Below are 13052 nucleotides of genomic sequence, written 5' to 3'. Positions count from 1 at the left end.
ATTCCAATCCATTGTACTCATATTACAGGATGCCATGGGCAGTAGATCGTACAATTACACAATGCAATATCTGCACCAATGACCATTAGTTATCCTATGGTAATCTTAACAGGGGTACAGACGGAACGATATGCTCTATGAGCAATATCGTTCAGTGTTGTCCCCTCATCTGCCGGGCTCAATGTCGTTCCCAACATTGAGCATACACACTGAGCGATATCGTTAACGATATCGTTCAGTGTTGTCACCGGCCACAGGCCCCGAACATGCAGGGCTTGATGATATCGTCAGGTTGGCCTGCATGTTCGGGCGACGGCAGACATAGATAACAAACCGCGGGTGCTCGCATCGTTAACGATGTCTTGCATACACACGTAACGATATTGAATGGTATGACCGACAATGATATCGTTATTGTTCACAATATCGTACTGTGTGTACGCACCTTTAATTTCATGCATTTATTGACTTGTGAAAAGATCAAGGAGAAAGAAAATAAAAAAAAAGAAAAGAAAGAAGGAGGATCGTGAGCCAGATTGAAGGGAAACGGTTTACAAAATATGGGAGAGAAGGTTTCTTTGTATTACTACTCACCTCTATACTACCCAGCTATGGTGAGGTTATGATCAATGAATATGGTTTATGGACTGGTTTACTATACCATTTTATCTCTGGTATGTTGAACTATTTCTATTCATGGAGAACTCCAATTTGTTTTCTGTGATAAACTAGTTTCCCCAACTAACAAATCCAAGGGAAAGCGTCACCCACTGCTTAATCCTGAAGTTCATTCTTCAGGGCAATTTAAAGGCTAAAAGGTGCTTGAAGCAGAGGGTTTTTTCAAATCGGGGGGACGACATTGATTATTACAGAAAAACATTTATGTGTACAAGTCTTCTTTAGAATGATGACCCTTACCATATGGAATTAAAATGATGTGAGCCTTGAGACCTGATGGGAAAAGCATGGATAGAATTTTACCTTATATACAAGAAATATAAAGGATAAAAAAGAATTATGTGTTGTTGGTTGGCCAAATAAAATACATACTTTAGGCAGTGGTGACTGACAGGAAAGAGGTTTTTTTCAGGTTGCCCTCAATTTCCCGGGAATGCAAAATACCAATATTTCACAGCAAACCAGCCCTCAAACTTGTATGTGTGTGTTTATATATTCATATATATTTATTTATTACCAGTTTTTACACAGCGCACACATATTCCGCAGCGCTTTACAGAGAGAATATTTGTCCATTCACGTGTGTGTGTGTGTGTGTGTGTGTGTATATATATATATATACATATATATATATATATATATATACACACACACACACACACACACATATACATATATATATATATATATACATACACATACATATACACACGCTTGGTTCAGATCATTAATATTTCACATGGACAAAAGTCTTCATTTAAACAAGCTAATCTCTAAATACACAACTCACACCAATTGATGGTGTTCAAAATAATATTTGCACTAATAAACACAAGTGAGAGCTCCCAAACAGTTTGCACATGAATCGAAAATCTCTAAAGGTCACCAATGCCAAGGCTAAATCACAATGTCACCAACACGTATCCAGTACATAAGGCAATGCACTGTAATGACCTGCACATGGGGAATTTTGTAGAAAGAAGTGCGATTCTGTCATATTCAACAGCAAAAAGTATAGACAATGCATATTACTTATAATATCTCCAAACTGCAAATGCTCTCATTTCATTGTTTTAATAAAGTGTACCTGCAGGCCTTAACATGTTCTTTCCATAATCCCAAGAAACAATACTGAAAGGCAGTGTAATAAGTTACACACTGCAAGCACGACCATTCATCCAGAACAACGTGATCTCCCTGCTGCCCTTTACATTCTTCCCATAATAAAAATAGAAACGTTTGAGGCCTCTGTGCTATTCTTATTAATTCATTAGCAAAAAAATGGTATCAGTGTGTCTGAGACCACATCCCTACGAAAACCATTAGGGTCACGGATGTTGAAGTTCTACATAAAATTTATGTATAATGTACAGTTTTTCACATGAGGTAAAGAGGTGAATTCTGCAGCAATTAAACGGGTGTCAGGTGGCTGGTGTGTTTCTGACCAGCTTCAATTGGACACTGAAACTATATTAACTGTCAAGCAAAACTGCAATCTATTCTCAACAAGTCTACAACACCTTATCTAAATCAGCAGTTTATTATTTAATCAGGCACCAAGATTATATATATATATTGCATTGTTGGAACAGATAGTGCAGCTAATTCATGAGAAGGATGGTACGCATTTATAATTGTGATACTTTATTTGGGACCAAAAGCCAAGTGGCTGTGTGTCGATAACAGGGTTTTATGAATGAGTGACATGACAGTGGCGACCTAAGCTTGATGTGAAGATTTCATAGCTTTGAAGCCACAGAAGCAGGTCTACAAACCCCTCTTATCGTTGTGATGTCCTGCAGATATTGTACTAGTCTTGTACATCAAAGTAGTCTATGACAGGTTCATCCCACAGTGCTTTCTGTGTGCCACTGCTTCCTCCATTTCTGGAATAACAATATTCAAGACAGACATAGGTCACAGACGTTTTTGCTGTGTTTATTACAAATTCTAACATTAAAAAAAAAAGTCATTGCTTTTTACACAGCTGTGAATCTATACTTCAAAAACAAACTTTTTTGCGCATATGGGGATTTTTTTTTTCTTTTACATTTGCAGTGGTTAATACATAATTCCTATGCATTTAGCGGCTCATTTTACCTTTTTGCCCAAGTTAGTGACATGAGAAGCATTACAGGTTTTCCCTGACATATGGCAATGTGCAATGGCAAACCCCTGAATCATTTTCAGAAGGAAGAAAAACACAAGCAACCAAGAAAAGCAAAACTTGCCGTCTGTAATATATTTCATTTACACAGGTAGAGATCTACTTTAATTATAAATGGGTTGCTGTTCTATATGTAGCATTTCAATAAACATGACAAACATCTAATCTTTATTCCTAACCTTATGTTCGGTTATGTACGGATAACATCACAAAGCAATTACTGTAACTGCTTTCTGTGTGCTGAATGTTACTTGTAACAGCTCCCAGGCTATTTCAGGATCTCAGTTAAAGTGAAAACAGAGTTTAGTTTGTTCCAAAGAAATATTTATTACGGAAAACACAAAAAAGGTTTTAATTTATAAACAGTACTCTGTAGTTTGTTAGAATAGGTTAGCAAAATTTAAATTCTAATATAATATTCTTATTATTTTATGTTAATATGTACTTCGTCTGGGGAAAGATAGGGTCAGGACTAGAGTAGCGATTACACAATGAGAAGAAAAAGCACTGATGGTGTATTGATGTCCTGACGGGACAATTTGCTTCCCCTCTGATTGCTCATCACCAGCTCTTCACAAAATCCAAAGAGGCAGGTAGCCAAAATGACTTAAAATTTGGATGGGCACCTAACGTCTGATGCCAACAGATGCACATATCCTTCTGAATCTTTAACTCCTTTCCAGAAATCTACATTATTTTGACCATTCCGATCCTTGTTTCATATTCCACCAAACAGCAGCCTCCTGCTAACACAGTGGCTTCTGCAGTGGACAACAGGCACACAGAGCTTCGCTTCCCAGCTCTTATTAATTAATTGGATTCTCAAAAAAAATTTAAAAAATACGAGCTTCTGCAAAAGGAAACTTGGACTTGTATCTCCATTACAGCTGGAAAGTCACGTCATCTAAGCAGTAGTGATACTTGCAACCTTTATATGGGGACCCCCAGTGGAGTTTAAGAATGTTTTTGTCAGTTGTGCAATATATTCTATTCTAGTAGTAACTGTGGACCTGACTCAGACGTACGTAAACCTGATGGTGGGGTGGTGGGAGGACTGCGTAGGATGTGTACAGCGCATGTGCAGGCCTCCATCAGCAAAATCTTTCACAGCACCAAAGTAATGGGAACAAACATACTCCGTAAAACCTGCATTTAATTTCTGTACATATTACAGGGCACTGTAGCTAGTGCAGACATATTATTGCTGGTATAGTAATTCACTATACTACTACAGCTAATGGTTTCATAATGGATATTATTGCTGCTGCATATGTGTTACTGGGCATTACTGTAACTGATGGCATATTATTGAACATTAATATGATTACACTATCACTTTGTAAACTGCAGGCTTTACCCAATACAGAGATTTATGGTTTCATAAGAATAGTTCTAGTATAGGTATAGTCTATAGAAAACAAATGCTAACTATTACGGTAACATATAATTAGGAATTTTTAGACATAATTGGCTTCAAATTGCTAAGTGCACTTGCGTAAAAAATATGACATGTGCACATATACAGTATGCATATTCTGATCTGAGAGAGATCACAGCAGGAGAGCTAGGAGGCCAGATCAGCCTGTGTATGGCTAGTATTAATCTAATTGGGTTTGTTCCAGCTACTGCTCATTATTTACTTATAATCTGGTACTGTCTCTTACCTTTCAGACTGATGTCTGTAGTGTGCGATTGGTGGAGGTGGTCTTGTCTGGTTCTCCCTTTCAATTACAGTCATGAGGGAAATATTTGGGCACATTGACTTGCCTCTGGAAGAGAGAGTTGTACAGATGGATTTAATAGATTTCTCTATTTCTAATGCTAACAAGTATTCTCAGTTCTCTAGTAATGTGGCTTCACATTTCCTTACATCATATAAAAAAGTAATACACTACTATAAAGATAAGGGGGAGGGGGGATTTATCAACCCTAGATAAAGTGGAGAGAGAAAGTACCAACCAATCAGCTTCTGTCATTTTTCAAGCACAGTCTGTAAAATGACAGTTAGAAGCCGACTGGTTGGTACTTTATCGTTCTCCGAGGTTTGCTACATCTCTCCAATGATATTATAAATGGTTTCTAAATGGCTAATGACTGAGTGAGCGGTGTTTGGTTTAGTCAAATGACTGGAGCTTAATAAGTGGGGGATGCCCTAGTTCTGTTTTCACTACCAATCTTTTTCCTTCAACTAAGCAAGCTTATCAGATTCCCATGCAGCCTATTCCCTTATCGTCAGTCAGCCTTCTTGTGCAGTAATATACCTCAATCACCTACTCATGTAGTTTTGCGATGGGTGCACACTATACGATGGGTTCCCAGCCGACGGTGCGATGTAATACATTGTGTGCGCAGTACATACTGCACAATCCGTTGTGCACACGCAATTGGGCATACACACTATACGACCAGTACGATATATCGTTCTGATCAGTTTTGGGGTGATATATCGTACAATATCTTATAGTGTGTACCCAGCTTTAAACTAATTTCAAGCAAAGGACTTTTTTATTTTTTTTAAATACATTAGCATTTGCACAACACAGTGCCATTTATGTTAAAGTAAGTTTGTCTAACCAACACAATTGTTATAGCTCCTCTGAGAAAAACCAAGTGTAACAATCAATGTAAAAACGTACTTTACAGCAGTGATTACGACATTGCGCTTGGGCTCACTGTCATAGCTCACACTCTCAACACTGTAAACCTCCGCTAGATCATGGATAAGCTTCCGATGGTCTCTGTTCATTGGTGGAAAACAATGGCTTTTTTTGGTTTGCTTTCCCTGAAAAATATTTAGCAATGTTTAAGTACTGTTAGTTCAATATCAGTACTGCTGCAAGTTTAGAGAAAAGAACAAGATGACAAAAATGCAAAAGGTTTCTCTTCCGCCTTGGCTGGCAGTGTATTCATTATCCCTCCCATTTATATGGTGCAAAGCGTAGCAACTTGTACCCATTTTATCCCTGGATATACATAAGCAAAGTATACCAGTAGAGGCATAAATCTGCCTTCTGAATAAGGAAAGTGGCTAGGGGGCATTGAGAAGGGAAACACAGCCTTTGCATTGATGTATAGTATGAGCAGCCAACATTTAGAGTGCAGCCAGAGAACATTTTAGGAAAGGAAAAAGTTAGGAAAAGCAAAGATGATGCGATTCAAACTTCATTTTTAATGCGTTGGGACAAAACCACCAATAGGTAAATACCAGCTAGTTTGCTCAATTATGCTGTTTAAAGCACTGAAAGACCATGTCTCTATTAGTAGTAAGGAGCTTCCAGATAGATCGAACCAACTGGGAAGCTTCCTAGCTTGTGTCAACTTACCAGTAGGTATGGCATTGCAACTGAAGAGAAGGAAGTTTACAGAACCTAAATAAAAACGGCCTTTTTCCCTTGTTTATTAACGAATAAGAATCTTTTCGTAATGAAAAAAAAAAAAAGAAAGTGTAATCTAGGGTAGGTTCAGCGTTTCACAAATAGAACACCCTCTTTTAGAAATGGGAGCACAGGAGTGTCTGTAGCGTGTAGTAGTATACCATTACTTACAATTCTTAGTGCACTGCAACTGCATAATGTTAATATAGAGTGAACAAAGTTCTTCTGCAGGGAGCCAGCACATTTCTGCAGAAGGGTCACACCGTATCATGCTCTATGGGAAAAGGAAACGCCACCATGTGTAAAACAAGGTGTTGTTATAAAGTGGAGGTAGAGCAACCAACCTTGTTGACAGCATCCACAAGTGCTTTTATTTCTCTCTCGATTTCAGAGACAAACTTCAAATCTTTTCTGCAGATTGAAAGATCATCATCAACTAGGCACTAGACTTATTAACATATTAAGATATCAGTTACATAATTAAATTATTACAAGAGTAACAGTACAAATACAGCGTTATGTACAGGCTTATAAATGGAGAGATTCAGCCTGTCTTTAAATAATGTGTTTTTTATGTTGGATTACTGATACTCAATGCTCATGTGCTGGAAATGCCAATGCAAGTCATCTGAACACAACACAAAGGACAATGTATTATTACACACCTGGCATCATCTTTAAGGCCATCGCTGTACTTGGATCCAGAACGAACATTAAAAGGATCTGAATTTTCAGAAATGTTCAAAGCCTCTGCTAGACACCTGTAAGAAGATATACAAAAGTATAGGACTGCTTGTATATAAACCCACTGTACATCAGCAAAAACAATCTGCAGGAGGAAATATTTGATTTATTATAAGAACATAAATTACATTGAAAATGTAAAACAGAATATCAGGTATTGCCAAAGCATAGGAGTCTTCCACTTTTACTGTTTGCACATGAACGCCTGCAACTGTACTGTCTAGGTATAGGGTACGGGTGTGGTAGGATATATCCATATACATAATGTTGACATCATGACGACATGATAGAATGTTGACATTGTCCCTCGTGGCCCAGGGGGAATTAACTACTCACAATGGCTCCAGCTTTGTCTTCCGGGTCCGCACGGTCAGTGACTGTCTTTTCTGCCTTAGTCAACTGACGGAGCAGCATTCCGACGAGTACATTGGTCCTATCCCTAATACCTACCCCTAGTGCCTACCTCGCAGCCTAAACTCTCCTTAGTGCCTAACCCTAATGTCGACATTCAGAGTGTTGGGATATCACATTTTGAGATTTCAGAGGACACCATAATACGAAGTTCTGTTGAACATACGGATAGGACAGCACATGCTCTCATTACTGCTTATGGTAGTGTGTAGGTTTACGCTCAGTATCCGATTACTGCATGTGAGTCATGAACAAGGATAATTATTAGGGTCTATATCTCTCCCAGTGAGCAGAACAAGGCTCTCCACTGTCCTGATTACAAAATTATATTAAAAATCTTAAGGGGACACTTTAATACCCATGGACAGTGGATAATCATGCTAATGAATGAAAATATTACATTGAGTCTTTGCTTATGTGCTTTAATAAAAATATGGAAATAAGGTGGTAAAACCCCTGCTTGTACATGTGGCTATTTTACACTAACTCTCTAATTTTGGTAGATACTCTTCCACTATTACACAAGCAATGAGCAATATATCAAATGGTTACTTTAACAAAGAAGAAAAAAATTACAACGGGCTGATAATACAAATTGTACTGAACAAATATCGGCAAAAGACTGTAGTGAAAAACAAACAACTTAGAGGCATACACAATGCCCATTTTTTCAGTAAAGTGGTAAAACACAGTCTTTGGACTCATACAGGGGCATTTAAACTTATGAATGGATCTGGAACATAAATGTATTTGATGAACGTATACTGTCTGGGTTAACATTTTGCAGTATATTTTCATGAAGCACGTTCCCAATTTCCATACAATTTAATAAAAAAATGGCAAGTCGCAGATGTCATGCATAAATTCTGCATTGTACAACCTATGTGAAGTACATGGTGGGGAAATCATCCAGTACCCCAAAAAGAGTAACAAATTCGATAGCAGGACAGTGTAGACAGATATTAGTGGCAAGGAGCATAGTATTGGATGCGGGTAAATAGTGGCAAATTGTTGATTTTTGATGCCTTTAAAAATTATGGAGACATTATAGCCGGCAAGTATATTTCAGCAAACAAGAGTGTCTAGAGTATTATGGGGTACATTAAAAGTGACATGTTTTTATTGGCCATATTTTCCTATTTAAAAACTCTATAAATATAATATTATTCATTGGAAGCGGTGTCTCTGGGGCAGGGTCGCATAAAGTTGGATTTAAAAAAAATAAAACGGATTTCATTTAAATAGATTTTTTATTAAATGTTTTTTAAATAAACGTTTAAAAATGTAAAATGGTTTACATTTTTAAACATTTATTTAAAAAAAAAAAAATTATATAAAAAAAACCTATTTAAATCAAATAAATCAGTTTTTTGTTTTTTTTAAATCCAATTTTATGCAACTTTGCTCTGGGCTACTGCACTGTGTCCTGACATTTTTGCCTAAATAAAAAAGATTTTACCCTACTTTTCATCTAGCCTGGAGCTGCAAACTAAAATACACGTCAAAGGTCATTTAGACCCACGCTAACTTAACGCACATTCCTGAATAGCAAAAAGTCGTAGACACAGGTTTTTAACCTGCGCAGAGCAATTTTCAGACCAACTCGTGGCTAACTGAATTGGCCCCTACATGTGTGTGCATTTGTGTATTATTATCGTTTATTTATATGGCGCCACAAGTGTTCCGCAGCGCATTACAAAGTACATAAACAAATAAGTAACCAGTGACTTACAATACAGGACAAAAATATGGATAATATACATTGCTACATTAGCGACTAACATCAAAATAGCAACAGCATAAGCAACCAAGTGTTAGGTGCCCTAGTAGGGAGTAAGGAGTAAGGAGTAGATGAAAATAAAGTAAGGAGAAGCACAAGAGGGTAGAGTGCCCTGCTCGTATGAGCTTACATTCTAAATGGGAGGGGCAGACAAACAGGCGTGACACAGGTGGGGTGGACAGGGAGGAAGGAGCATGTAGCAGCAGGTTAGGATGAGATCTCAAAGAATTTGATGAAGTAGTGGGTCTTGAGAGCCTGTTTGAAGGATTGTAGAGAGGTGTAGAGTCTGATGGGAAGAGGGAGAGAGTTCCAAAGGTGGGAAGCAACATGGGCAAAATCTTGAACGCGGGAGTGGGAGGACGTAATCAGTTAGCATGAAAGGCGGCATGCATTTGTTGAACGTAGAGGGCGGCCAGGAGAGTGAAGGGAGATGAGTTCAGATGTAAATGGGAGAGGAATCGGTGAGGGCTTTATAAGAGAGTGTAAGAACCATGAATTGGGTTCTGGAGGGGAAGGGGAGGGCTTGTAGGAGAGCGGAGGCAGATGTAGAACATTTGGAGAGGAAGATGAGCCGAGCAGCAGCATTGAGGACAGACTGGAGAGGAGATGGGAGTTAGGGAGGCCAGATAGGAGGAGGTTACAGTAGTCCAATCTTGAGATAAACGTTACATTGGTGTAACATTTAATGTATTTGAAACTATGGTGTGTGGCCCGTTCCACCTTGTATATTTTCAAGGTGGTGACTCCTTTCTTTTAGGTCCATGACCCCACCTATGTATCAATAGGAGTTTTTAATCACAGCAACATGGTTCCTACCAATACTATTTGTATTTCAGAAGCACAGAGTATATGGAGACCAATGGGGCATTTGACTTTTTATGTATAGGGTACATGGAGGACAGTAACACAATATGTAACAGAATCAAGGCTTACAAACACAGAAACTAAAAAAGTAATAGTTAAAGAAATTCTAAACACACACACAAATATATATATATACAGTGGTCGAAGTGTGCCGGTATGTGGCGGTATGATATACCGGCACTTCGATTTGTACACACAGTACGGAAGTTGCTGATTGAATTGTGTGTCTTGTACAGTCGGTGACTGTACAGCATGGGAGTGGCTTGAACGCTGCATGCGTGACTCGCAGAGCCACACACTCTGAAGCTCTTCAGTGCCGCCCGCCTGCAGTATAATGCCGCGTCCAATCTGAAGTTCTGCTGCTCAGGGTCAGAGGCTGGATGGCTCTTGACTGCTCCTTCGTTGCTGCTATATGGAGCTCCGGTCCCTGCTCCCCCCTCCCCCCCCTCAACTCCCTCTATGCCTCTCCTCCCGTCCTTCTCTCCTGAGTGATGCTGCTCCTGGCCAGTGGCGCCGAGAGGGGGTGGGGGTAGCGGGTACAAATTACCAGGGCTTCTTGAGGGGACCGGGTCCGACGCCGCCGCCCCCTCCCTCCCTCACAGCAGCCCGCTGCAGTGTTAGACTGCTCGTGGCTGCTGAGCAGCAGCCACAGCAGTCTCCTATGCCTGTGGGGGGGTAGATCGATCACCCTGATCGCGCCCCCCTGGCTTTGAGGGGGCTCAGAGAGCCACCCCCTACCTCCCCAGCGCGCAAACCTTTTTTGGGGGGGAAGGGGGCGTGGCCACGCCTCCAGCGATTAGGCCACGCCCCCGATACCCGGGCCTGCTCCTTTCTCGCTCTCATAGGGTTGCGGGTTACTGATGGGGTGAACTCCGGTCCCTGCTCCTCACTCCATTCCTCATCTATTCTCCACTCCCTCTGTGCACCCCCTTCCTACTCACCTGACTGCTGCCATGCCCCTGAGAAGGAGATTGGTGACAGCTGCTACACCAGATCAGTGGCAGGCAGCAAGGTCAGTAATAGAGAAGGGCCAGGGGCGTAAGCTGGATACAACAGAGGCATGCCATGGGTGGACAGAGGTGACGAGCTGTGCTAGCCAAGGCTACATCACACTGGGCGACTGTACTGACAGCCCGCACTCAAGCTGGCCCTTAGGGCCTAATTCAGACCCGCTCGCGAGCGCTGAGCGCTCGCAAGCGGGTCGATGGTGCCCAAGTGCGCATGCGCACGACAGAGGGAGCTCCGTCGTGCACATGCGCGAGACCCGAATAACGACGGCCAAGCCATCGCTATGGGTCTCGCACCAAAGCGGGCGTGCTGTCGATGGTGAGTGACAGCACGCCCCCTTTGGTAGGCGTGCCGGGGGCGTGGCTGCCCAGACGGAGGCGTTCCCATGGGAACGCCTACCGTCTGGGTCCAGCCCCACTGACATCACTAGTGATGTCAGTGGGAGTGTTTTTGGCTCTGATAGAGCCAAAAGCACTCCGGGCTTGCGGCAGACGAGACCCTACCGCAAGGGTCTCGTCGCAAGCCCGATGGTCGCGATGGTCTTGACCATCGCGACCATCTTTTTGGACGCTCGCATATGCTGTGGGTGGTCACCCACAGCTATGCGAGCAGCTAGGAGGCTGCTCCAATTTCAGCTAGGACGGCCCTGATTCAGAGCGAGCGCTATTGTCAGAGCGTCCGGCTCTGAATCAGGCCCTTATTCCAGTGCAGAAATCCTTCAACGCACTGTGCACATATTTAGGGTATTTTGACAGAGGACTAGACTTATTTCTGTTTTTTGCAGAAACTATGTATAGACCTGTTCTACTACTGTTGGAGAGACCGAGAGGGAAGAATTTTAAGCAAGGGTAGGTGAAATGGTCAGATGAAAGATACTTGAAAGATAGAGAAAATGGCATTGGTGGTTATGCTGGCAACAGGGAGACATTAAAGTTTGCTGGTGAAGAGAATTCAGTGGGAGCAGGCCCATCCAGGGTGCCTGTCTGTGTGTGCGTTTTTTCCTATGGGGGCCTGTGTATGTGTGTTTTTTTCCTATGGGGGCCTGTGTGTGTGTGTGTTTTTTTCCTATGGGGGCCTGTGTGTATGTGTGTTTTTTCCTATGGGGGCCTGTGTGTATGTGTGTTTTTTCCTATGGGGGCCTGTGTGTGTGTGTGTGTGTTTTTCCTATGGGGGCCTGTGTGTGTGTGTTTTTCCTATGGGGACCTCTGTGTGTGTGTTTTTCCTATGGGGACCTCTGTGTGTGTGTTTTTCCTAAGGGGGCCTGTGTGTGTGTGTGTGTGTGTGTGTGTGTTTTTCCTATGGGGACCTGTGTGTGTGTGTTTTTCCTATGGGGACCTGTGTGTGTGTGTGTGTGTGTGTGTTTTTCCTATGGGGACCTGTGTGTGTGTGTGTGTGTGTGTGTTTTTCCTATGGGGACCTGTGTGTGTGTGTGTTTTTCCTATGGGGACCTGTGTGTGTGTGTGTGTTTTTCCTATGGGGACCTGTGTGTGTGTGTGTGTTTTTCCTATGGGGACCTGTGTGTGTGTGTGTGTTTTTCCTATGGGGGCGTGTGTGTGTTTTTCCTATGGGGACCTGTGTGTGTTTTTCCTGTGGGGACCTGTGTGTGTGTGTTTTTCCTGTGGGGGCCTGTGTGTGTGCGCGTGTTTTTCCTGTGGGGGCCTGTGTGTGTTTTTCCTATGGGGGCCTGGGTGTGTGTGTGTGTGTTTTTCCTGTGGGGGCCTGTGTGTGTGTGTTGTTCGTGTGTGTGTGTGTTTTTCCTGTGGGGGCCTGTGTGTGTGTGTGTTGTTCGTGTGTGTGTGTGTGTGTGTTTTTTCCATACCCCCACTTCAAAATTTCCACTTCGACCACTAATATATATATATATATATATATATATATATACACACACACACACACACACATACATACACACACACACACACACAGCTCAAAAAAATACAGGGAACACTTAAACAACACAATGTAACTCCAAGTCATTCACACTTCTGTGAAATCAAACTTAGGAAGCAACATTGATTGACAATCA

The 13052-nt window shown here is 41.5% G+C and overlaps 1 protein-coding gene across 1 annotated transcript in view; it reads right to left on the bottom strand.

Moving 5' to 3' along the window:
* Positions 1 to 2299: 2299 nt before the first annotated feature.
* Positions 2300 to 13052, bottom strand: part of NFX1 (nuclear transcription factor, X-box binding 1) — a 107122-nt gene continuing 96369 nt past the window's right edge. Inside the window, exons 20-24 of the mRNA XM_088476297.1 lie at positions 6885 to 6980; positions 6564 to 6630; positions 5482 to 5627; positions 4510 to 4614; positions 2300 to 2564 (exon numbers count right to left, since the gene is read on the bottom strand). Of these exons, the coding sequence (XP_088332423.1) occupies positions 2489 to 2564; positions 4510 to 4614; positions 5482 to 5627; positions 6564 to 6630; positions 6885 to 6980 (490 nt within the window). The 3' untranslated portion in view covers positions 2300 to 2488. The remainder of the gene's footprint in view (positions 2565 to 4509; positions 4615 to 5481; positions 5628 to 6563; positions 6631 to 6884; positions 6981 to 13052) is intronic.

This window comes from Taudactylus pleione, unplaced genomic scaffold (genome assembly GCF_031769625.1).
Source record: "Taudactylus pleione unplaced genomic scaffold, aTauple2 ptg000186l, whole genome shotgun sequence".
Taxonomy (NCBI): domain Eukaryota; kingdom Metazoa; phylum Chordata; class Amphibia; order Anura; family Myobatrachidae; genus Taudactylus; species Taudactylus pleione.
The sequence above is the reverse complement of the archived record's forward strand: the minus strand, read 5'-3'. Positions and strand labels throughout refer to the sequence as shown.